The following is a 25,608-nucleotide window of genomic DNA, read 5'->3' as shown; positions in this document are numbered from 1 at the left end:
GGTAAATGGCAGCAAGAAGAGAGGGCACAGAGTTTCAGGGAGTTACATAGTGAGGAGCTTCCTGGTAGCCAAGGCAAGAGGGGAAACGGATACATTACAATGTCTCCTTAGGCATGTCTTCCTATGGGCCCTGCTTGCGTGTGAGAGCGTCTCTAAGCAAGTGAGTGTGAGGCAAGGGGAATAAAAGTAGACACAAAGTTTTTGAGTAAAAGAAAGCTATGAGTTTCCTGGCAGTCAGGGTGAGAGAAGAAATCAGAGTTAAAGGAGCAATTCAGTGTTTTCTCATCAGCGCCTGCCTACTGTGAGAGTGGATCTGACTGATGGTACGCAAAGGTGTGTAAGTGTGTATGAGGGAGAGGTACATAGCTGTGGTGGGAGATAGTTCTGAGCTCCTTGGAAGCCAGGCAAGAGAGGAAATAGGCTGAGTTTGGGCCTGGTCAGGCACATCTTTCTTGTCTGGGGGCTCAGACAGGGCAGTGTCTGGCAGCCAGGCGTACTCGGCTGTCCTCGGCGGGGCTCCAGGGCCGGGCGTAGCCAGCATGGGGCAGCAGCAGCCGGTCCTGAGTGCCATCGGGGTTGACAAGGCGCTGGGCAGCCAGCAGGTACTCTCGATGGAGGGCCATTGGTGGGCAGGGGCAGCGGCCAGGTGCCCACACATACTCGAGGGACTGCAGTGGCGAGCGGTTCTTGTAGACAAGCTGCACACGCACCTCATAGCGGGTCTCCTGGGCCTGGCGGAGGTGGCCCAGCACTCGAGCCCGGAACACTGTGGGCAGGGTGGTGCTGAGGCCAATTGGATGGTCCAACCTGGACACCCATTCATGCACCCCGTTGCCATATGAGGAAACTTGGGGTCAGGTGGGACATGGGGGGCCCCTAGGGACTGTGGAGAGGGTCCTGGGGTCAAGATCAGGTCAAGATCAATGAGGGCTTAGAGGTCAAATTAGAGCAAAGGGCCAAATCAAGAAGTCAAATAAGGGCCAGAAGGGGTCAAGTTGGAGTCAAATCAAAGACTCAAGAGTAAAGTCAAAACAGGGTCAGATGTCAGCAGGAAAGTAGCCAAGTTTAGGTCAATTAGGGGCCAGGTGAGGGTTGGGGAAAAGGGTCTCTCACCAAAGTCACTGCCGCAATAGTGGAGCAACCGGTGGGCACGACCGCGGGTGTCGGGACAGGGTGGGCAGGGATCTGTGAGATAGTGCAGTTAGGGCACACGCCCCACCTCCCTGCTCGCCCCCATAGTGGCTATTCCCTGCTCACCTGGGGTGGGCTTTGGGGTCTGTGTGGGGAAAGCAGCCAGGGCTTCCTGGGGCTCAAGGGACTGGGGCTCCACCTCCAGAGGCTGCGGCTGCCTCAGGGACCAGCCCAGGGCCTGGGCCTGCTCCTGGAAGGGGCCATAGCGCTCCCTAGGGAGCCAGAACTCGAACTCAATGCCGGGATTGGGCTCCTGCAGGAGGACCTAGGGAGAAGGTCACACACTAGGGAACCGAAATCAGAACTGGTGGCCCAGCCTCCATCCTCTGGCCTTCTCCTGATTCTCTACCCTAGCCTCCCTCCTCTGACTCTCTACCTCACCCTGGCCCCTCTGACACTCTCTCTAATCCGATCTCACCCCTCTGACTCTCTGTTCCTAGCTTCCCCACTCTCACTTTCTATCCCGACACCCCCTCTGTCCCCAGCCTCCCCGGGGTCCTTTAATCCCTACCACCACCACGTGCCCAGCCGCCCCCTGGAGGCCCGGCACGCACCTGCAGGAGCAGGTCTTGGGACGTGGGTCCGGCCGCGCGCAGCGTCTCCTCCGGCCCGGCAGCGCGGGTGTAGACCACGCGGGTGCCCGCCGCCTCATACGTCCCGGACGGGCTCACCTCCCCGTTGCCGTTGAGCACGTAGCGCCCGTCGCCCCCCATCAGCGCTGCAAGGGAAGGGTCAGCCCAGGCTCCCCGGAACCCGCCCCAACACCTTCCGACCCTGCGTCCCCCTCCTCCGGCCTCAGTCTCCCGGCTTCATCGAGGCGGCCAGGAGGGCGCCTCCCCCTCGGAACCTCTGCGGTACCCAGGTGGTTTCGGCTCCGATGGGCGGCGTAGATGTGCCTGGCGCCCTCGGGGATCAGAGTCACGTTCCAGTATCCTGCGAAGGCTCCTGGGCGGGAAGGAAGGAGGATGCTGCGGTGCGGGTGGCGGGTTGTCTGAGGGATGCTTTGAGGTTTAAATGAGATACTGAGGCTAAGGAGATTGGCCTTGGTACTAGTACCCCAACAACGGCCGTAAACGTTTGGGGTTAAGATTAGTATCGCCGGGGGGAGGGGGGGAGGGGGGAGATTAGTATCGCCTAGCCCCGGCCGGTTTGGCTCAGCGGATAGAGCGTCGGCCTGCGGACTCAAGGGTCCCAGGTTCGATTCTGGTCCGGGGCGTGTGCCTTGGTTGCGGGCACATCCCCAGTGGGGAGTGCGCAGGAGGCAGCTGATCGATGTTTCTCTCTCATCGATGTTTCTAACTCTCTATCCCTCTCCCTTCCTCTCTGTAAAAACCAATAAAATATATATTAAAAAAAAAAAGATTAGTATTGCCTAAATGAGGCAGCGAAAGAGTTAGAACCACATCTGTTCGGAGAAGGGCGGGACAATCTGGCAGTGACCAATCAGAATGATGAACGAGGGGGGCTGCTGCCCAATCAGCACGGAATTCACTTCCGTGCCTGGGGCTTCGTAAAGGGTCGGCTCTGGGAGAGTGGAGAGGGCGGGGCGAGAGGTCACCGGTGTCACGGAACACGCGCTGCACGAAGAGGCACGAGTCGTTGGTGCCGCCGCAGCGACCACAGTGGTCCTCGCGGGCGTCCGAGCCCATCAAACCGTCACAGCCGGCGTTCTAAGCGGATGGGAGGACACATGTCAGAGAGAGTCCCCTGCCCCAGCCCGGGCCTCGGCCCGAGAGAGGGGGGCGGGGTCTGAGAACGAGGAGGCGGGGCCTAGAGACGAGGGTGGGGCCTGAGATAAAAGAGATGGGCCCTGGGAATAAAAGGATGGGCCCAGAAGGCGGGGTCTGGGTGGGGCCTAAGGCGATATGGGGGCGGGGCCTGTGGAAGAGGGAGGGGTCATGGAACAAAAGGAAGGGGGCTTGGCGGGACTTGAGAGTGAAAGGGCAGACTCTGGAGAGAAGCTAGGAGTGAAGTCTATGGAGGGGCGTGGCCCGGTGGGAGGGGAGGATCTAGGAGGGGGCGGGACCTAAAACTAAATGAATTCGGTCTGGGGTGCGGTGGGAGGTGGGCTGGGCTGGGCGGGTCCTGGCAGTCCTTACAAGGCAGCGGCCAGCCACGCAGAGTCCCCGGCTACCCCAGCTGCAGGGAGTACCATCCAGGACGCGGCCAAAGCTGTGGTAGAAGGCATGTCCCACGGCCAGGCAGTTGAGGTCGCACTGGTTGGGCGCTGGGGGTGGAAGGACAGAGTGGACCAGGGGTCTTCTATCCCAGTTACAGCCCCCTTCCCGCTAGCCTCCCAGAGAGAGCCACCCCCTTGGGCAGATGAGGCCCAGAGACTCAGCCAAAACTGCACATGCAGGTTGAAGCAGGGCCAGGACTGGGCTTCGGCATTTGGCCTCCAGCTTTCTGACTCTCCCCAGGCAGATATCCTGGGCCTGCATGCATGCATTCATTCCACAAACACTCAAATAACCATTTCCAGACGTGATTCTAGGCTCAGCGTTGAGCAGAGCTGCACCCAGCAGGTGCCCAATAAAAAGTGTTTGTCCAGTGCTGACTGGGTCCCACATAGCATGTGTCTTTAGCCCCAGGACTCAGCTTCCCCCTCTGCTTGGCAGCAGGGCGCAATGAGCAGTTCACTCACTCCAGCCCATAGCTCTGACTCCTGCTCCTCCCATCTCCCTCAGCTTGGCTGGATGACCCAGCCTGGAACAGCGCCCCAGCCGGCCCTGGTGGGCTAGTGCTTAGGGCAAAGGGAAAAAAACACGATGAGGTTTACAAATGGAACTTCCTTTATTCTAGGCTTTTCTTACCTGTGTCTGCCCTCTCCATAGCATCTGAAGCTGCCTGTCTCCCTTAAACCTGGAGGCATGCTGCCCCCAGCACACAGTTATATAACTCACTATTTTCAGCTAAATACTGGCAACATTTCCTGCTACCAAGATAAGTTTGAGAACTGTTGGCCTCTGGATTCAGCCCTGAGTAAATCCTCAGTCTGGTGTTCAGCCCTGTGTGGAATAGACCCAGCCTCCCCCTGCCTCTGCTTTACATCTCACACATGCTTTCCCCCTTCCCTTCACCAACTCCTACATATCCTTCAAAGCCCAAGTGCTAATGCCTACTTCTTCTTACAACCCTCCAAGGCCCATTCTTTCTTAGCAGCCCCTTCTCCCTGCCAGCTCTGAGTTGTTTCCTCTGGACCAACAGGAGGGCAGGCTACTCACCACCATAGAAGGGCACCCATTGGTAAGTCTTCTGGGGGCCCAGGACAGGGTGGCCATTGTAGAGGGCACACTGGAGGTCTCGGAAGGGCATGGCTCCTGGAGGACAGTCCTGGGGACAGAGATGGGTGGGTTAGAGGCTGGGACAGACTCAGGGGAGTCCAGAAAATCTGGCAGGGTGGCAAACATATTTGGGGGCATGAGTGGGGAAGCAGCAGGGCTTCAGGGCAGACTCGAGGGGTCTTGGAGGTGGACAGAACTTACTGGCAGCTGGCAGAGGCGGTACTCATGGGTGTCCCCCCAGCACAGCTCTTCCCTGGGGAACCTGTGAGGAGCAGGGTGGCCAGAGTGTGGTCAGGTTTCCCAGTAACCTCCTTCCCAGAGCCCGCCTGCTCACCCCTCACCCTCCCACAGAAACCCTACCCACATTCCAGGTGCATTTGTAGGATTAAAAGGCACAGCATGTGTGGGCAGGTCAAGGGTGTGTTCAGGGGTTGGGCCTGGCTGGCAGGAGGGAAGGGTGCTCACTGCTCACCGGACACAGCGCCGGCTTCGCACAGAGAGTCCCTGCCCACAGGAGCTGGAACAGCGGCTCCAGGAACCCCATGGTGTCCACTCCCCTGGACCCTACTTGGAGAAAGAGAGGCATGGTCAGCATGGAGGGGAGGTTGGCAACCCCCACATGGCTATGGGGTCTCCATGCCCAATGCTCCCTGGGCTCATGTCCCCCCCTTACCTGAGCACTGCCTCCCAAACCACAGTTCAGGAGGGTCCATAGCAGGAGCAGGAGGTTCCGGAGGGGGTGGGGTCTGGGGAAGCAGAGGGAGTCTTTGCAGTGGAGGTGTGAGCAGGCCAGGGGTTGGACCCCAGCTCTGCCCTGACTATGTGATTTGGGGCAGTAACTGAACCTCTCTGAGCCTCCCCTTCTTATATCTGAAAAATGTATTCATAATACAGCCCCCCCTCACAGGAAATTTTTGAGAAGTCCTTCGGATCAGGTAAGAAAAATGGGAGGCACAGAGTCTGGAATATAGATGATTTCAAATTATTATTATTATTACTATTATTGGTTGTTTATTGTCCTATGATGCACACAGTAGGTGCTTAATCAGTGTCTAATGACAGAACAAATCATTCCAGGATAAGTGCACAAGTGTCTCCAGGGTCAGGGCGCCTCACTGCTCTCTCCACCATCATTGCTTCTACCTTCCTGTAGGGCCAGGGGCCAGCGACTCCCCTTCCCCAGGTGTCAGTTTCCCCATCTATGCACCGGGGACCAGCTGGGGTCAGTCCAGGACTCTGAGACCTTGCAGGGGGAGCAGCCCGTAGGGGCTGGGTCCCTTCAGGGCTCCATCCGATCCCAAACCCTCGGCAGCGGGTGTCCCCATATTGGGGAGGGGCAGAAAGGGGCCAGCCAGCACCTCATGGCTGCAGGAGCAGCGGGTGTGGGATGGAGGGCCAGGGTGGTCTGGAAAGGGAAAAGGGCCCCTGGTGAGGATGATGCAGAAAACAGGGAGACCGCTGGGGGGGGGGGGGGGGGCCCGGGCTGGTAACTTTGCCTCGGTTTTCCCGTCTGTCAGGAGAAACATAAAGCCACTTGCCACGCACGCCCTCCGCGTGACCATGACATTGGCAGAGGAAGGAGGAGGGAAGTGGCCACCTGGTGAGTCCTTCCTTGGAGCAGAGCCAGGGAGCCCAGCAGTCAGCAGTACCCAAAGCACACGCAGGACAAACGGGAACCCTCCAGCCCCCGAGCTCCTGGGCACTGGGTGGGGGAAGGCCGGACCTCATTGGACCTATGGCCCCTCTCGAGCCTCAGTTTCCCTGTATCTCAGGCCCTCCTGGCTCTGGCATTTGGGGCAGGAAGGGTCTGGTGCTGAGTGGCTCCAGCTGCCGAAAGCCTGGGAGACCACCAGGTGGGCCCCCTCTCCCACCAGAGCTCTGCCTGCCGGTTGCATCTCAGCCCGTTTCTGAACCCAGGGCCCGGGCTGGCCCAGGAAGCAGGAAGTTGGGAGGGGAGAGCAAAGATAGGGGAGGGGGCTGGTCTTCTGAACCCCTTCCTGACTCAGCACTGAGGTGGGGATCTAGACGATGGAAAATAAGGAGCTACAAGGACCACCCTCCCGCTCCCCAGAGCCCGCGCCCCGAGGAGCAGGACGCTTACACCGGGTTTGGGCTGAACTCCTGACGGAGGGTGTGGCCTCAGGGCAAGCCACGCCTCTGGGGCTCAGTTTCCCCAGGAAGAAGTGGGGATGAGCTTTCTCTCACCCGGCGGATTGCTGCCTCACCGTACCCCCCACCCCCTCTCCACGAGGCCCAGGAGGCACGGACCCGGGGCGGGGGGCGGGGGGGTATAGGAAGAGGGGCTTACCGGCGACGTAGAGCGCTGGCGGTGCGTCCCGGCTCTCCCGACCGCTCCAGGATGAGGGGAAGCGGCGGGGCCCTCGGAGGGGGGCGGGGGGACCCCAGGGCGGCCACTTCCACCCGGCCCCCCAGGGCGCGCCCAGCCCGGGGTCCAGAGGGGCGGCGGCCCGGTGCGCCCTCACGAGGCCGTGGAGCGCTTCCGCGCGGATCGGCGGCGGCGGCGGACTGCCCCGCGCGGGCCCGGGCTCCCCTGAACTCTGGTCTGGTGTCTGAGAGTCCATGTCCCGGTGACCTTGTGAAGCCCAGGGCGGGAGAGCCGCGAGGACACTGGCCGCCCTTACCCCCACCCCGGGACTGCTATTCCGGGCGCCGCGCTCAGGGCCGGGGAATGTGCGCGGACCGAGGTCGCCCTGCCCCGGTTCCGAGAGTCCGGGTCCCTGCCTCCTCTCCACCGACGCGCAGATGGCGTCCCCGCGACGGTTCCCTAGCCCGTTCTCCAGCCCTTCCCTCAAGGTCAGCCTCCCCAGGACCCCGCCCGCTGCAGGTCCGATCCGGGGGTTCCCGCTCCACGCCCTGGCCACCCCAAGTGCAGGGCCCCCAGCGCACGGAGGAGAAGCTCAGCCCCAGGGGTTGGGCGCGAGGGGCGGGGAGCCCACTCCCTGCAGGCGCATTTCCGGGCGCTGCTGTCACCGCGGGACGAACCCCACCCCGCCTCCCGCCCTCCCTGCCAGGCCCCCGGACTGTGAGCGACGGCTTTGGGGCCAGACCCGGGTCCAGAGGTCCCCATTCTGCATGGCCCTGCCCTCACCCTCTCCGACCTCAACTTTCCCAGTCCGGCAAGGGGGGCACCGCGACCCTTTCAGCTGGACGGCAGCTCTTGGCGCGGACTGGCTCCCACCACCGCACCCTTTCCAGCGTGCCGCCTTCCCCCGCCCACAGGCACGCAGCAGGCGTCCTCTGCCCGACCCTCCCCCAGCTCCTCACTGTCACCCACAGTGCTCCGTGGTAGGTAGGTTGAGGAAATGGGGCACCAAGGGGGTCCTCTGCCCCCAGGCTCCGGCCCAGGGGTGGGCAAACTTTTTGACTCGAGGGCCACAATGGGCTCTTAAACTGGACGGGGGGGGGGGGGGGGGGCGGGGGGGGGGCTGGAACAAAAGCATGGATGGAGTGTTTGTGTGAACTAATATAAATTCAAAGTAAACATCATTACATAAAAGGGTACGGTTTTTTTTTTTTCAATTATTTTATTCATTTCAAACGGCTGGGCCAGACTCAGCTTGAGGGCCTCCTCTTCCTGGAAGCCCACCATGGGTCTCCCAGCCCTGATCACAGGGAGAGAGGGGTTGCGTGTCTACACTCCAGCCTGGAGCAGCTCAAAACAGAGCCACCCAATGCCTTTTGTTTCTTCAACATTTATTGAGAACCTACTACGTGCCAACACACTGGTGAACCACCCAGCCAGCCAGGCTAGTGAGGGAGGCAGGCGCCGGGTCGGTATCATCTTACCTTGTGATCAGGTGCTCAGAGGAAACAGCCCGGGCCCACTGCAGATGTGAGGGACATCAGGAAGGCCCTCATTGAGGAGGTGATTGCCACAGGAGGTGGGGGGAAGGGCAGCCCAGGCAGAGGGCACATCCAGTGCAAAGGCCTCGAGGCTGGACTAAGAGAATAAAGTTAGGCGGTGGAGTGGGTGGAGCAAGTGGCCTGAGTGGGGGAAGGGATGAGGTCAGAGGCAGGAAGGGAGCGTAGGGAGGTGGAAGAGTGCTCAAGCTTTGGAAAATCTACCCCTGGCTGCCATGGGGGAAAGAGGGGGGCCAGGAAAGTGGTGAGAGGCAGCAGTGGTGGTTCTGGGCAGGGGCTGAGCCAGGGTGTCCCTGGGGGTGAGAGCAGTGGGTGGCTCCCAGCTGTTTGGGAGTGGAGTCTGCAGGAGTTGCTGATGGATCCCATGGGGGGAGTGCTGGGAAGGTTTGAGTCAGAAGCTTGGCCTGAGTAGCTGGTGAAGGGAGGTGCCCATGTACTGAGGGCGGCAGGCTGAGGGGGTAGCGTGAATCCAGTGGTCACTTCTGAATGGCTCTACAGTGAGATGTCTGTGGGTCACCAAGAAGAGGCTGGGAATCCAGGGGTCATGTCTGGGTGGAGGTGAACAAGTGGGTGTCCTCAGCACATGTGGGTGTCCTCAGCACATGTGGGTGTTTAGTGTCATGAGTGAGGTCACAGGGACAGAAAGGGGCAGGGGGTGGAGAACAGGTGGGTGTGGGGTCCCAGAGGCCACACAGGCTTCTGGGAGAAATAAGATACAGCCAGTGTGGGCAAGATGAAGATGTGGACCACTGGACCAATGGACCAATGACTTGGCATCGATGGAGGCAGTTGTGACCTTGATGAAGTTAAGTGTGGTTGGAGAGAAGAGGCTGAAGAGAAGATGGTGGGAGAGGGAGGAGACAGCAAAAGCAGGCACTCTCTTCTGAGCACTGATTATGTATCACACTATGGACTGGGGCCTGAGAGTCATCAGAAATAAATCAGGCCTGGCTTGTGGGGCTCAATGGTTGAGCATCAACCTATGAACCAGGAGATCATGGTTTGATTCCTAATCAGGGCGCATGCGCAGGTTTCGGGCTCCATACCCAATGGGAGGCATGCGGGAGGCAGCTGATCACTGATTCCCTCTCATCATTGGTGTTTCTGTCTCTTCCTCTCTGAAATCAATAAAAATATATTCATCAACAATAAAGATAAATTTTTTAAAAAGAAAAGAAAGAGCTGGTTTGGCTCAGTGGATAGAACGTCAGCCTGTGGGCTGAAGGGTCCCAGGTTCGATTCCAGTCAAGGGCACATGCCTGGGTTGTGGGTTTGATCCCCAGTAGGGGACGTGTAGGAGGTGGCCAATCAATGATTCTCTCTCATCACTGATGTTTTTATCTCTCTTTCCCTCTCCCTTCCTCTTTGAAATCAATAAAGATATTTAAAAAAGAAAGAAAGAAAAAAGAGAGAAAGGAAGGAAGAAAGAAGGAAAGCAAGCAAGCTTGGCCCAGGGACTCCACAAAGTGGACAATTGTATCCCCCTCAGAGATGCCTCATTACCCAAGCCTCAGCCACAGTGCTATGGTGCTGTGCAGGGTGTATACAGCAGGCACTGCACCCTGCAAAAAGTGCATACAACAGGCACTGTGTCCTGCATGGAGCAATACAGCAGGCATTATGCTCTGTATGGAATGTATGCAGCATGTACTGTATCATACAACAGACACACTTTGCTGTTCAGAGAGTGTATACAGTAGGTACTGCACCTTGTAGGGCGTGCATATAGTAGACATTGAATCTTCCAAGGAGTGCCTACAAGAGTCATTGTATCCTGAAGAGAGTGCATGCAGAAATCACTGCACCATGCATGGAGGGTTTACAGAAGGTACTTTTTAAAAATATGTTTTTATTTATTTCAGAGAGGAAAAGAGAGAGAGAGAGATAGAAACATCAATGATGAGAGAGAATCATTGATCGGCTGCCTCCTGCACACCCCACACTGGGGATGGAGCCCACAACCTGGGCATATGCCCTGACCAGGAATCGAACCGTGACCTCTTGGTTCATAAGTCAATGCTCAACCACTGAGCCACGCTGGCTGGGCTACAGGAGATACTTCCCACAGGGCACATCTACAGCAGGCATTGTACTCTATCCACAAGTGTATGTAGCAGGCACTGAGTCCTGTAGAAAGTGCATACAGCAGGCACTGCACCCTGCATGGGAACCCTGGCGCTTGTGGAATGACCAGATGGAGATGGGATGAAGTTGTGGAGTCCTGGGCCCGTCCTCCAGTCTTTGCCTTCCCCTCATCTCTTTACCACCTCTGTCCTCTGACTATAACTCAGCTGGATTCAGCAGATCCCAGAGGATGAGGCCCAGAGCTTAGCTCAAAATACCTGGTGCAGGTGGCGGGGGTGGTTGTGAAGTTCAGAGGCTCCAGGTCCGGTGGTGTCTCAGTTCCCCAACCTGGACCCTGGCCCAGGTTCAGCCGGATTCCCCCTATCCTGAGCTTCAGCCCAGACACCCTGCCTCTGGGCATGTGGGTCATGACAGATGTGGATCAGCTGGACTTGGGCTCCCTCTGTGGTCTGTTGTCTTATGGCCTTGGGGCTTAGGAAATGCCTATGGGCAGATCCGATAGTCTCCTCCTGCCCCTTTCTCCAACTCCCTGTGCCACCTGTGATCCCCGAGGCCTGGCCATGTGGTCCCAGGACCCTCCAGCCCCCTGAGTTGACTAGGTGGAATGGTTCCTGCCATCCCTGCCCTAGAACCCACGGTCTCTGGAGCTGCTCAGATGTCCTTGGGCATTAATATGGGTAGAGCAGGACCCAGGACCCATCACGACTGAGGTCAACCATGTGAGCTGGGAATGCCACCCAGAAAGAGTCATCCTAGCTAGGGACATGAGAGGCAGGAAACAGAAAGAGCCAGATTCCTGAGATGGACCGAGCCATACCTGAAGCTATCAACCCAGGGTTTTTTTTTTCACTTTAGCAACTTTGGGTGTCTGTGACTCCTGATTAAGAGGTCTAATGAGAAGCAGCATCCTTTCCTTCACCCTCATTCCAGACAGGTCCTACTGCTCATGCACTGACCCCCTGACTGAGCCCTTCACCTACGGAGAGGCACCATTGCCTTGGGGGCACTCAGATGTGATGTGACACTCCTCACCCCTACTTTATGGGTCAGGACACTGAGGTACAGAGGGGTAAAGTCACACCCAGTGGGACTCGGAGGTCCTGGGACGACTTCACACCCACACCTGAATGGGTGCCCTCAGCTCCTTTTGGGTTGGGAGTGTGGGGGAGCTTGCCTGAAGTGGGGATGCTCCAGGCAGGACCTGGAGGATGAAGGGGAACTGGATGGAAGAGGGTGTGAGGGAGAGGGTGTTCTCAGCAGAGGAACAGCCTATGCAAAGGCCAGGTGGCCAAGGAGCAGGGTGAGGCCCAGGCCCAGGGGAGGCCTGTGTGGCTGGAGCACATGAAGCAAGGGGGTCTGCTTCAACGCCGGAGAGGGGCAGGGGCCTCACATGGCTTGGGGGCTGGGGAGCATGGAACAGTGATTCAGAAATGGCAAGTCACTTAAGGTATGCTGTTAGGTGGAAAAAATTAGCAAAATCATACACAATGTGATGACATTTTTATAAAAGAAGAAGTATGCATGTTAATATAAACTCAGACAGGAAATTGAAGGATAAACCTCTAGGGTTGGCTACAACGATCTTGAGGCAGGGGTTATAGTTGATTTTGAGTCACTGCCTTATAGGTTTTGCTTGAGTTTCTTATAATGATCTCCTAATTCTTGTGGGTTTTTAAAATAAAATTTTAGCCGAAACCGGTTTGGCTCAGTGGATAGAGCGTCGGCCTGCGGACTGAAGGGTCCCAGGTTTGATTCCGGTCAAGGGCATGTACTTGGGTTGCAGGCACATCCCCAGTGGGAGATGTGCGGGAGGCAGCTGATCGATGTTTCTCTCTCATCGATGTTTCTAACTCTCTATCTCTCTCCCTTCCTCTCTGTAAAAATTCAATAAAATATATTTTTTAAAAAAATAAAATAAAATAAAATAAAATTTTAATTTTTGAATCATTTTAGATTTACAGAAAGTTTCAGAGACACTACAAAGTCTATGCTCTGCCATCAGTAGTATAATATTCCTTCCCCAAAGGGTGCTGATCACAGGATCACAGTTTTGCAACGGGGGCTGCCTGGCCTCCCATGCTGACCCCTGCCCAGGGTTCCTAAAGCCGGGGGGTCATGAGCTAAAGCCCTGGCCTGGCCATCCACACCCTGAATCCCTACACCCCAGGCCATAGTTTCACTCCCCCTCCATTCTGCTTTCTTGCCAACCTGAGATAACTCCCCAGACTCAGCAGATTTCCCTGGAGAACTGCAGGAAGCTTTGCTCAAAATACCTGCCGCAGGTGAGGGGGCAGCTGCTGAGACAGCAGCCAGACTGCCAGAGGTCTACCTTGGGACGTTCGAGGGGCTGGGCATGGGGTAACCCTGGGCACAGTCTTCTTCTCCTAGAAGGTGCCAAGGTGGGCACACCCGGGCAGACATGACTCACCTGGCTCCAGGGACTTCTCTGGTCTCCTGGCCTTTGAACTGCACTGGACTTCCTCATGTCTGCACTCGTGAGCTTAGCCTCTGGGGACAGGCCCTCGTGAGCAGAGTCAGCAGGAGGGAACCCTGCCTCTGTGCTTCAGAAACCCCATGACTGCAGCAGGGCACTGCCTTGAGGCTGGCCCAGCGCTGTGAGTGGGGGAACTTGGCTTCTACTGGTCCAGGATTAGACCTTATCCTTGCCTCTCCCACCCTCCAAGCACCCACTGTTGTCAGCTCTTTCTAGAAACACCACCCTCTCTGGTGTTTCTCCAGAGTCATCCCCATCTCAGGGTCATCCCCACCTCGGGGTACTTAATCCAACTGCAAAGTCCCCTCTGCCACCTTGGCACCATCTGGAAGAAGGGGACTGTGCCCAGGCTGACCCCCATGCCCAGCCCCTCAAGCCTCCCAAGGTAGACCTCTGGGAGTCTGGCTGCTGTCTCAGCAGCTGCCCCCTCACCTGCGGCAGGTATTTTGAGCAAAGCTTCCTGCAGTTCTCCAGGGAAATCTGCTGAGTCTGGGGAGTTATCTCAGGTTGGCAAGAAAGCAGAATGGAGGGGGGGTGAAGCTGTGACCTGGGGTGTAGGGATTCAGGGTGTGGGCGGCCAGGCCGAGGCTCCAGCTGGTGACCCCCCGGCTTTAGGAACCCTGGGCAGGGGTCAGCATGGGAGGCCAGGCAGCCCCCTTTGCAAAACTGTGATCCAGTGATCAGCACCCAAACTGCGCCTCAGTCTGCCCATCTCCAAAATGGGAGTTTTAGTAAGTCCCCAAGGTTGTGTTTTTTTAAGGGTAGGGTGGAAAATCTGATATATTTTTCCTCTTTTTATTGTGGCAAAATACACATAACATGTACTTTACCATTTTAACTATTTTTAAGTGCAACTATAACCACCACCCATCTCCAGAACTTCCTTATCTTCTCAAACTGACACTTGTCCCTATTAAACACTAACTTCATCACCTCCCTCTCCCCTAGCCTGTCACCCACCATCTACCTTCTGCCTCTGTGAGTTTGACTCCTCCAGGAACCTCATATGAGTGCAATCAACAGTATTTATCCTTCTGTGTCTGGTTTATTTTATTGAGCATAATGTCCTCAAAGTTCATCTATGTTGTAGCAGGTGTCAGAGTTTCCTTCCTTTATAAGTTTGAATAATATTCCAGTGTGTGGATGAATCACAATTTATCCATTTATCCACCACTGGCCATTGGAGTTGCTTCCTCCGTTTAGCTGTTGTGAATCATGCTGCTGTGAACAAGTATGTTTCATTTTATTCTAGACGAGAGGTCTGGTGCACGGATTCATGCACCAGTGGGGTTCCTCGGCCTGGCCTGTGGCTCTCCGACATCCTGCGAGGGGTCCCGGATTGAGAGAGGGCACAGGCCAGGTAGGGGGATGCCACAGGTGCACAATCGGGGCAGGGGCGGGACGGCAGGAGGGCTTCAGGGCATGTCCGGCCCATCTTGCCCGGTCCCCATCTGCCAGACCCCAGCAGCAAGGTAACCTACCGGTCGAAGCATCTGCCCCCCTAGTGGTCAGTGTGTGTCAGCGCTACTGGTCAAATGGTTGCTTAGGCTTTTATATATATAGCTTTTTTTCATTCTAGAATCCTAGGGGCAGTAGGTGCCTGCTCATGGGGGTGCAGGCTGGGAAGGGGAGATCTCACCAGCCCCATGGTGGAGGTTCAGCCAGGAAGACCTGGCGAGCAGCCAAGAGGTGGGGGAGACTGGTGTCTGTGCAGAGGAGCCCGCTGACAGGCAGGCTGTGTGGCACCGCGCCAGGAAATTTAGATTCTTTTCACCACCAGGGAGCTTCTGGGAGTTCAGTGGTCTTAGCCACCTGATTTAGCATGTGGGCTCTGCCTTCCCTCCCAGGATGGTTTAGGGGGGCGGGGGCTCTGGGCCCACTGACCTACACTTCTGGCAGGGTTTGGCCACAACCCAGTCCTCTGGCTTGCATGTGCCTTCCATGCAAGCCTCCGTTTCCTCCTCTGTAACATGAAGCTAAGAAGAGCATCTACCTCCAGGACAAGCCACTGCCAGGAAGGGGTTCTGGCTTACTCACATTCACCTACAGAACCCTCCCCTAGGTTAAGTCCTGGCAGTTTTTCCATGAGGCCTGGGTGGGTCTGTCTTGAGCACAGGTTCCCTACACTATTTAACATACTGAATTAGCACATGGATGGAGGTGTGCTATTGAAAAGGAACCAGCTGCCTGCCCTCATGGATTCCAGGGCGACAGTGACATGACTGCTCAGACCCAAGGCCCTCCCCCCGCTGCCCATCTTCTGTCACACTGCACCTGGCTCTCCTTAGCAGGGCCCTCGGCTCCCCGGTCACAGACAGCTGACCCCAAACCCTTTGGCCCTGGCGCTGAAGCCGCCCCCACAAAGGTCCCCTAGTCTTGCTCCCTCAAATGCTCTGGGGCCCCCATTTGAAGTGCCATGTGACCATGTGACAACTCAGAAGGTGTTTCCTGTCGCTGGTGGCATGGCTGGGCCAGATTCCAAAACCTGGTCTCTGGAAAATTCCTAGTCTGATTCCAGCCGCATGAGGCCCTGCTAACCCCTCCCCAGTCATTGTGTTATGTAACATTCGGGGATTAATACTGAGGCAGCCGGAGGCAGCAGCCCAAATTCAAACCCAGCACTGTCCCTTCCTGGCTGGGTAAGCGCCCCAGCCTCCCTGGGCCTCACTGTGCTTACCTGTAAAATGGACACAGGCCAGTTCCCATGTCCCAGGATCAGGGTAACAGTGAAATGGGAGAAGGCAAGGAAAGTGCCTAGAACTGAAGTTGGGCCACAGCTCAGAGATGCCCCCACAGTATTGGGGTGGGGGGGAGGACGCGATCCTGCCTACTTGTCCTCCCATCTGACTTCCTCTCTTTGGCAGCCCATGCCACGAATCATAAACCCCAGTCCACCCATCGGTCCCTAAATCCTGTCTCTGTCACTGTCAAGTGTCCTTTATATATGACACCTCCCACCCCGGAGCCATTCCCCCTTCTGGGTCCCTGCCCCAGGCCTCACTCCCCTCCCCACCAGCCTCAGCCCCAGAGAGACTGGGCTTCTTTCTCAGCCCCTGGATCCTGCTGCGCCCCCCAGTGCCCAGGTAATCAAGCCCCACAGTGTCACCGCAGAAAAGACGTAGTCACAGGCATTCGGAAGGACCAGACTCACTTCTCCAGCGCACTTTGGGGAGAGCCCGCCAAGCCCCAACCCACCCACCTTTCCCTGGGCGGCCTCGGGGAGACCGACACAATCCCTGGGACTCCGTTTCCTGTTCAGCGAAACTGCGTGCTGACAGCTCGCAGCTTGGCGGGAGGCGCAGGATTGCAAGGGCCAGGCTGAGCGCACCGGGGCAGCAGGCGGGACGCGAGCGCCGCTCTGTCACTGGAACTCCCGCCAGCCGGCATCCCCGCGCGCCCGCGCGCCCCCACGCACCTGCCCTCTCCCGCACCGGACCAGCCCTCTTCAGCCAACAAGACGCGCTCCCCCGCGCCCCGCAGAGCGGTTCCCAGAGCAGCTGCGCGGCGCTGCACTGCCAGGTGGTCCGGCTGGGAGGCTGCACAGTGCCCACACCCTGCTCCCTCCTCCCTGCTCCCTGCTCCCTCCTCCCTGCTCCCTGCTCCCTCCTCCCTGCTCCCTCTCCTGGCTCCCCCCTCCCTGCTCCCTGCAGGCCCCCGCGCGGGATGGAGCCCCGGACGCGGCGACGGCGCAGTTGCCGCCAGCTGGTCTCTGCTTTCCTGCGCGACCCGGGCTCGGGGCGCGTCTACAAGCGCGGGAAGCTGATCGGCAAGGTGGGGACCCAGAACCCCGACTTCGCAGCCAGGCCGGGCCAGGCGAGGGTCCGGGCGGGGCGGGGCGGGCTGTGCACGCGGATCCTGAGCGTAGAGGGGATGGCGTGCGTCCAGCTTGTTTGCGGGGTGCGCGCCAGGCTGCGTCTCTGTCTGTACGTGTTGTGCCCGCGCGAGTTTGGGGTCTGGCGTTGGTCTGGGCGCCCGGTCTGCGGTGCCCCGTCTGTAGGGCGTGCGTTGTGTGGCGGGAACCAGTATTTGGCGGGTTGTGCTGTGTCCCTGAGTTGTGTGTCCAGCGGTGTGGGTATGCCACCACCGAGGGTGTGACAGATCTCCACGCCTTTCTCTAACCCTGTCCTGCTGTTTCCAGGCGTGTGTGTGTGTCTGAATGGGTTGCACATCTCTGCTTTCTGTGCCTGAGTGGATGTGTCCCTGTGTTTGTGTGTTCCCAGGTGTTGCATGGAGTGTCCGGGATGAGGGTGTGAGTTGTGTGCCTGCGCCTCAGGTGTGCGTGTGTGTGTGCGTGTGTGTGTGTGTGTGTGTGTGTGTGTGTAGCGGCCTGGCCACCTATTCACTGAGCGTGTGAATCCCTCCCTGAAGGGTGCCTTCAGCCGCTGCTATAAGCTGACCGACATGTCCACCAGCACTGTGTTTGCTCTCAAGGTGGTGCCGCGTGGGGGGCCCGGGGTCCGGAGTCTGCGCCCCTTTGGGAAGGTATGGCCTCCCATCAGTGCCCAGGGTCCCCAGGCCCCCAGTGGGTTCCCAGAGAGGTCCCTGCCCTGAGGCCCGGGAGGATGCCTGTGGGTACGGATACTGCGTGCAGGGTGTGGACACAGGACTGTGCCTGCAGGTGGAGCGGGAGATCGCCCTGCACAGCCGCCTACGACACCGCAACATCGTGGCCTTCCACGGACACTTTGCTGACCGTGACCACGTGTACATGGTGCTGGAGTACTGCAGCCGCAAGGTGTGCGGGGGGGGGGGGGGGGCGGCGAGGGCGCCTGCACACCTCCATGCCTGCTGTGCTTACCTCATCCACCCCTGCATTCCATCCGCACTTCCCTGGGCCCACACCAGGCCTACCTGCTCATCCCATCCTAGGCTCGCTTGACTCTCTTAGGCTCACCTGTGTTCACTTGTGCCCAGTTTATTCTGTGATCACCAGGCTCATCTCATACTCATCGTGGTACCTGGGCCCACCTGAGCATACCTGTGCCCACCTGTGTCCCTCCTGCCCTTAGCCATGCCCCCAGCTGAACTTAGTGGTGCCTTCACAGACTTCTTGCACTCACTTTGCCCACTTAAGTACACCTGAGCTCATCCCTGTCTCCTTGGTGCGGGCAGTCCTTGGCCCATGTGCTGGAGGTGCGGCAGACGCTGACGGAGCCTGAGGTACGCTACTACCTGCGGGGCCTGGTGAGCGGCCTCCGCTACCTGCACCAGCAACGTATTGTGCACCGAGACCTAAAGCTCAGTGAGTGTGGGGAGGGGAGCTGTGGGAACCGTGGGGGCCATGGGCGCTGGGACTTGACTCCCCCTCTTATGTCCATGCCTCTCCTTCCCACTGGCAGGTAACTTTTTTTTGAACAAGAATATGGAGGTGAAGATCGGGGACCTGGGGCTGGCTGCCAGGGTGGGGCCAGGGGGCCGATGCCACAGGTGAGGGTGGAGGCTTGGAGCAGTCTCTCAGGGTGGGCACAGGTGACCTTGGTCTGGCAGACTTCCTGAGGTCCCCCCTTATCCCCTCCTAGAGTGCTCTGTGGGACCCCAAACTTCCTGGCCCCAGAGGTTGTCTCCAGGAATGGGCATTCCTGCCAGTCAGACATCTGGGCTTTGGGCTGCATCATGTAAGTGGGGTCCTAGGAGCTTGGGCCTGGTGGGGGGTGGGGGGTGCAGGAGTATCCGGATAGTGCCAGGTGTGGGTGGGTGGGAACATGCAAGGAGGTAAGGGTAGGTATAAGGAAGTACACAGGAAGTTGAGTGGGGGGACAGCAGGTATGAGCATATACATGACAGATGTGAACAGATACGTGCAGATATGGGGCAGGTGGGAGCAGCACACATCAGCCATCATTGGAGCATGCAGGTATGAATAGGGATATGGGAGGATGTATGTGCAAGGGAGGTTTGACTATTCAGAGATGTGTTGAGCCCAGCCAGCGTGGCTCAGTGGTTGAACATTGATCTATGAACCAGGTTCAATTCCCGGTCAGGGCACATGGCCAGGTTGTGGGCTCAATCCCCAGTATGGGGCGTGCAGGAGCAGCTGATCACTGATTCTCTGTCATTGCTGATGTTTCTATCTCTCTCTCCCTCTCCCTTCCTCCCTGAAATCAATAAAAATATTTTTTTTAAAAATATGTGTTGACAAGTGTGTGCAGGTACTAGGTGCACAGGCAGATCAGGGCCTATATACGGGGAAGAAGTACATGCAGGGTGCAGCAGGTGTGAGCACGCAGAAAAGAAAATTGCACAGTTGCGTTCAGGTATGTACAGGTATAAGCTGGTGTCTACAGATGCCAGTGTCTGCCAAGCAGACAGGAACGGCCAAGTGGGAGGGATGTAGGGTGTGTATGGGAATGTGGACGGATGGGGAGCATGGATAGAGTAGGGAAAGGTGGGTAGGTATGGCCAGGTGTACGCAGGTAGGCGTGAGCCAACTCTGAGCCAACCCAGGACAGAGGCCAGCAGGCACTTAGGCTCCTGCCCCCCTCCCTCGCTCAGGTACATGGTGCTGACTGGCGACCCACCCTTCGTGGCGGCTTCCCTGGCAGAGATGTATGAAAACATCCGGGAAGGCCGTTACCACGAGCCTGCCCACGTGTCGCCCAATGCCTGTCGCCTCATTGCCCGCCTGCTGGCGCCCAACCCGGCCGAGCGGCCCAGTCTGGACCACCTACTGCAGGACAACTTCTTCACGCAGGTGTGTGACGTTCAGCAGGTGATGGCACCTGGATGCCTGGGTCCTACTCTGGGGCGTCTCAGCCAAGGTCCAGGGAGGGTCAGGACCCCAGGTGGCCCAGGTACTCAGGAGCCAGACAATCTGAGTGGGGTGCCCACCCCTATCACCCCGCTCTGAAGGGTTTCACTCCGGACCGGCTGCCACCCCACTCCTGCCACAGCCCGCCCATTTTTGCCATTCCTCAGCCTCTGGGCAGGCTTTTCCGGAAGGTGGGCCAGCTGCTAATGAGCCAGTGCCAGTTACCCTGTGAGTACCATGCCTGCCCACCCCTCACCTGCTCCTACCTGCCCCACAGCTGTTCTGCACTCACACGCCTGCCATGCTCCCAGCCTGCTCTGCAGCTCACCGTGCAGAGGAGGATATAAATGGCAAGTGCCTCCCTCCTCATGGGGCCAGGCTCTGCAACTCCCAAATTCTGTGCCTCCCTCAGGCCCCTACACCCCCAATGAGGCCTCTTGTCCAGAAGATGGTCCTGACGCTGACTTCATGGAGTGGGGCAGTGAGGTGAGGGCTCAGGGTGGGGGCACAAGGAGGTATCCTCACAGTGGGATTGAGCAGAGGGAGAAGTAGGGGATCTTTAAATTGGGGAGGGAAGCCGGAACCCTTTACTCACCCCAGGCCTCTCCTCAGGGGCTGGGGCATCCCTCACCCCTGCTCCCTCCCCAGGACTCCCTGTTGGAGAAAGGGGCTCTCGAACCTGAGGTCCCTGTCCACCTGTTCACCCAAGGGACCCTCCAGAGTGACCCAGCTGGTGAGCAGACTATCCTAGGTGGGGGCCGTGGGTGGGGAGTGAGGGTCTAGAGGCAGGAGACAAAGACAGTACCTTGCCAGGGCCAGGGCCCCTCTCCTGGCCTCAACTTTCCCGTCTATGAAATGGAAGTGATGTCTGGAATCCTTCTGGGTTTAAAGTAAGATTTTCCCAGATGCGAGAGTTCGGGGCCAGGCTAGTTGAAGGGGCCCCTCATGGTGGGGACCCAGGCCTGCCCATCCCCTCTCTCCTTCTCTCCCTGACCTCACATACACCTGTCTCCCCAGGGCCTGGGGGGAGCCCAAGACAGGAGGTGGAGGAGGCCATTAGAAACCTACAGCTCTGCCTGAACCCTGGACCTCCAGGTAGGAGCACAGCCTAGGCCACCGGGGTCACCCTGTCTCTTAATCTCCCTGTCCCCATCCAGGCCTCCCCCTGAGTGTGGCTCTTCCACAAAATACCACGTGCGGCGCACGCGTACAGTGCGATTGAAACTTCGTGGCCACACTCAAGGGGCCAAAGAGCCGCATGTGGCTCGTGAGCCGCAGTTGGCCGACCACTGTGGGCTATCCTTGTGTGAGAAGTCTAGAACTTTCTGAGACTCTTTATGAAGACTGTTTATTTTGAGTGATGTGGTGTGGAGGGCTCTGGGGGACACCGTCGTTTTCTCGGGGCCTGAGTCTCTAATGTGTCATTGAGTCCTGCTTGAGGACCAGAGAGGAGACGAGAGAAATGGAGGGAGGACATGAGACATCAGACCTTCACCAACCTGAACCCCTGTCCCAGCCACGCTCTGAGGTGGAACCCTGTCCCGTACCCGAGTCCCAGATCCCCAAGCCCTCCTTCTCCACAACCCCCTCCCCTGGCCCCCTGGAGCAGGACCCTGCTCTGCCTGGAGAGGGAGCCCCAAGCCTTTCCTTTTTCGTGGGATCCATTTCACTTCTTTGTTCAGCTTTCCCTGATTGTGTAACAAAGAAGAACCCCAAACTTTAAGCTTGTCTTTTATCAACTGGAGCCAACTGAAATATATATATACACACACACATACATATATATATTTCAAAGAGGAGGGGGGAGAGAGAGAGAGAGAGAATCATCAATTGGCTGCCTCCTTCACGCCCCCTGCTGGGGATCAAGCCCGCAACCCAGGCATGTGTCCTGACTGGGAATTGAACCGTGACCTCCTGGTTCACAGGTCGACGCTCAACCACTGAGCCACGCTGGCCAAGCTGGAGCCAACTTTAATTTCAGTTTTAAATGAACAGTAAAAGAGAATTCGAGGGAACTTTTCAGAGACGCTACCAAGACAGCACGGAATTTTGTCTGCCCTTGGCGACTGGATGTCCCATCTCCCCGCTAATGACTCTTTCCTCTCCCAGGATCCAATACAGGGCCCCACATGGCACTGAGCAATTTTTATTTTTAAGACAAATATTTTTAATCAAGTAAAGTAAAGCCTTGCGGTATTTGGGGCATTGCAGGCATTTCAGGATTACTCATCCCCAGAGGCAGTGGGTGTTCCCCACGTCCCAGTCCTCGCCCCACAAAGGCAAGAGTTGGTTTTTTATTTTTTGGACGTTTCTCAACATCTCCAGGGTGTCTGCGGTCCCCCCGCCCAGGCCCCACCAGAACCTCCCACTCAGTTCACCTCGCCTTTGTGCCCAGTCACGCAGGACCCCCCGAGAGAGCAGCGGCCCATCCTGTGGGCCCCCAAGTGGGTGGATTATTCCAGCAAGTACGGCTTCGGCTACCAGCTGTTGGACGGGAGCAGCGGTGTCTTGTTTCGGGATGGTACTCACATGGCCCTGCGTCCCCCCGGGGGGTAAGCCGTGGGGCTCCTGTCCCCTTGGGGGGCCAGGTTCTCCCCCTGCCTTTCTGCATCCATTTAAGTACATACTGTGTACACCTGCAGGGACTCACTGCCCACTAGGGGAGAACGACGGCAAACAAATGAATAAGTTGATTTCAGGTAGCACTTTTCTGAAGGAAATGACTGGGTGAGGTGACAGATTGGGGGGTGGCTCATGACAGCATGCTTGTGGAGGGGCTTTCTGAAGAAGTGACATCCGGGTAGGACAGGTGGTGCAATGGAGCCTTTGGGACCAGCATTTGAGGTACAGGGAACAGCATATGTGACCCAGCAGAGTGGGTGTCAGGAACAGTGGGGGCTCCACAGTGAGTGAGGGGGACACGGGGGATGCGAAGTCAGGGGCCTGGAAGGCCACTGCTGGGGTTGGGGCAGGAAGGAGGGACCCGCCTCACACTTTTGACAAGATCTCTGGCGGCAGGGACACAGGGGACCAGCAGGGAGGTGGTGGACTGGTCGGCTGGGCCGTGGCAGTGACTTGGCTGGGGAGGTGGCAGAGCCGAGATGCGAGGGAGCTGGGATCTCGACGGAGTTGGCAGACAGGGAGGATGGAGCAGCCCCTGGGCGAGACGGGAAGATGGCAGGAGGGTGCGTGTGGGGGCCAATCAGGATCTCAGTGGACAGGCGGCGTCCATGGTTCCAGAGTCTGGAGTTTAGAAGGGGCTGGGGCTGGACCCACAGAGAGGGCTGGTCCGTGTGGCACTGGGTTTCAAAGCCACCATCCAAGGGGGTGTGGCTGGGTGGGAATGTGTCCCAGGACAGAGGCCGTGACCGCTGACACCCCCCTGTGCCCCACCCTCAGCCAGGTCAGCTACATGCCTGACCGAGGGAAGCTGGAAGTGTTTGCCCTGAGGGATGTGCCCAGCCCGCTGGGTGCCAAGCTGGCCGTCCTGCGACTCTTTGCTGGCTACATGCAGCAGCGGCTTCGAGAGGTGAGGGCGGGGGGCCAGTGGGCTGGGGGGCCAGTGGGACTGGCAGGTGGAGAGGCCTAAGACCCTCGGCTGGGTCTGTCCTCAGGAAGCCGGCCTGCCTGCGCCCACCCAGTCTGCCAGCCCCGGCCTCTGCCTGCTGCGCTTCCTTGCATCCCAGCAGGCCCTGCTGCTGCTCTTCAGTGATGGCACAGTGCAGGTGAGCGTGGGCCCTTCTCTCCAGGAGCCCCGGGGGGCCAGCAGGTTGGGGGCGGCCTGTCCCCTGGACTGCGCTGGCTTTCCCAGTGCACACTGTCCGGGGGCTCCAGGAAACAGCTGGCTCCTTCAGGGGGAGCAAAGTATTGACTCCTGAGTGCAAAGACTGTAAGATGGAAAATCAAATGTGTTAAAAAAAAAGAAAAGGAAGAAAAGAAGATGTGTTTAAGTAACGGCAAAATGGACTTTGGGTCATCTCCATGAGTGGTTACACTGAGCAGCTGTCAAAGTCATTTCCGTCCTGGCCGCTGGCTCGGCGGGTTCGGGAGTCGTCCTGTGCACCAGTTTCCATCCCCCGTCACAGCCTGCACGGGAGGCAACCAGTTGATGTTTGTCTCACATCTATGTTTCTCTCACTCTCTCCCCCCCACCCCCTCTCTAAAGAAAAGGGGAAACCGTATCCTTGGGTGAGGATTTTTTAAAAAGTCATTTCCTTGGAAAAAACTTTTTAAAACTATTTTTTAAATTGATTTCAGAGAGGAAGGGAGGGAAGGAGAGAGAAACATCAGTGATGAGAGAGAATCATCAATCTGCTGCCTCCTGCGTGCCCCCCACTGGGCACTGAACCCACAACCTGGGCATCTGTCCTGACCAGAATCGAACCATGACCTTCCTGGTTCATAGGTTGACGCTACGCTCAACCGCTGAGCTGCACTGGCTGAGCGGAAAATCACTTTTAGGTTGATATTTCCCTGAGCAGTCCTGGTGATTTGCTGGCCCACTTGCTCATGCCTTCGTTGGTTGATCCTTGCATGACCAGGGATTGAGCCTGCAACCTCGGTGCATCAGGACAAGGATCTAACCAACTGAGCTCCTTGTTCAGGGCTCATTATTATTATTTTTAAGTATTTTTTTTTTATTTACAACAGTAAAAACAACTCTAGCTGTCCAGACTAGAGTGTGGGTAATGCCCTGAGCTGGGCTGGGCCTCAGGCAGCGAGAACGGCCTTCATGGCCCGCACAACACTCGGGGAAACTGGTCGTTGAAGGACTGGGCTCCCCAGGCCCCAGGATTAAGAACGGAGGTCTCCCTGGGTGACCGAGGGCAGGGAAGTCCTATCTGAACTCAGTTTCCTCTTCTGTACACAAAACTCTGGGCTCCCAACTCTGTGCGTTCCTAGGAGTGGGGCAGCCGCTGAGACCAGGTCAGGGGGCTTTCAGTCTCCGATCCACCGTTTCTTCTCTCCGGAGGGGGCGGGGCACACCTGGGGCAGCCCCAGGGGAACCCTTCTCTCCTCGACCTTGGCCTCTTACTTTGGCAGGTCAGCAGCAGCGGAGACCCGGCTCACCTGGTGCTGAATGGGGGCCCTGAGGAGTTGCTGCTCATGATCTGGGAGCGGGGCCAGGTTGGCGCCTCTTACACGCTGGGGACCCTGCAGAGCCACGGCTGCCCCCCGGCCGCTCGCCAGCTCCTGCATCACGCGCTCTGCGTGCTGCACAGCATCTAGCACCCCGGGGCAGGGTGGGCCTCTGCATGTTGATGCCAGGGTCCCAGGCTCCATTTTTGTTTCTGTTCCTCCGGAGGGGATGGCCTTGGGGGAGCTGGGGGAGCTGGCAGGTGCATGGGAGGTGGGGAGTCTTTGCCTCATGGTATGACTGTTCAACCCAGACCTTTGTTCAGCTTTGTTCTCCTTTCCGTTAAAAGAAAACTTGCTCTGGCTGGTGTGGCTCAGTGGTTGGGCATTGACCCATGAATCAGGAGGTCAGGGTTCAATTCCCCATCAGGGCACATGCTGGGGTTGCTGACTCGATCCCCAGTAGGGGGCAGCGCAGGAGGCGGCCAATCAATGATTCTCTCTCAGCATGTTTCTCTTCCTTCCTCTCTCTGAAATCAATAAAAATATATTAAAAAGAAAACGAAACTGGCCCCCGTAGCCTGCTGTCTGACTCTCTTTGGGGCAGTCTGAGGGGCCTCAGCGAGGCAGCACTCAGACCCAGCGTGATCTGAGCCCACTGTTCGTTGTGGCAGACAGATGGCCAGAATGTCACCCACACGGAAGTTAGGACCTGAGAGGCGTTCTAAAATGACCCAAAATCGCCCTAGCCACTTTGGCTCAGTGGATAGAGCAGTGGTCGGCAAACTGCAGCCCCTTGAGTGTGGCCCTTCCACAAAATACCACGTGTGGGCGTGCACGTACAGTGC

The 25,608-nt window shown here is 57.7% G+C and overlaps 2 protein-coding genes across 4 annotated transcripts; one reads left to right on the top strand and one right to left on the bottom strand.

Annotated features, from left to right (window-relative positions):
- Nucleotides 1–429: 429 nt before the first annotated feature.
- Nucleotides 430–4,518, bottom strand: ADAMTSL5 (ADAMTS like 5). The gene is given in 8 exon segments (XM_081091083.1): nucleotides 430–847; nucleotides 1,114–1,185; nucleotides 1,258–1,456; nucleotides 1,746–1,990; nucleotides 1,993–2,136; nucleotides 2,750–2,861; nucleotides 3,291–3,418; nucleotides 4,416–4,518. Coding segments are annotated over 8 exon segments (1,374 nt in total). The 5' UTR covers nucleotides 4,507–4,518; the 3' UTR covers nucleotides 430–464.
- A 12,081-nt stretch (nucleotides 4,519–16,599) lies between these two features.
- PLK5 (polo like kinase 5 (inactive)) lies at nucleotides 16,600–25,298 on the top strand (the record flags this gene model as incomplete). 3 transcript variants are annotated; one of them, XM_081093195.1, is made up of 15 exons in its annotated part: nucleotides 16,600–16,707; nucleotides 17,305–17,418; nucleotides 17,555–17,671; nucleotides 18,049–18,178; nucleotides 18,276–18,363; nucleotides 18,456–18,551; nucleotides 19,429–19,627; nucleotides 19,786–19,912; nucleotides 20,097–20,170; nucleotides 20,333–20,417; nucleotides 20,702–20,779; nucleotides 22,080–22,236; nucleotides 23,084–23,213; nucleotides 23,299–23,409; nucleotides 24,728–25,298. In XM_081093195.1, the coding sequence occupies 15 exons, from the start codon at nucleotides 16,600–16,602 to the stop codon at nucleotides 24,911–24,913; spliced, it is 1,800 nt and encodes a 599-aa protein (XP_080949321.1). In that variant the 3' UTR covers nucleotides 24,914–25,298. The 3 variants fall into 3 exon arrangements, with proteins under 3 accessions (XP_080949321.1, XP_080949320.1, XP_080949322.1); XM_081093194.1 differs by having other exon boundaries at nucleotides 20,297–20,417; XM_081093196.1 differs by having other exon boundaries at nucleotides 19,852–19,912; nucleotides 20,297–20,417; nucleotides 24,728–25,015.
- Between the last annotated feature and the right edge of the window lie 310 nt (nucleotides 25,299–25,608).

The sequence above is a fragment of the Myotis nattereri genome (assembly GCF_964212035.1).
Source record: "Myotis nattereri genome assembly, chromosome: 5".
Taxonomy (NCBI): Eukaryota; Metazoa; Chordata; class Mammalia; order Chiroptera; family Vespertilionidae; genus Myotis; species Myotis nattereri.
This window is presented reverse-complemented; position numbering and strand designations above follow the sequence as displayed.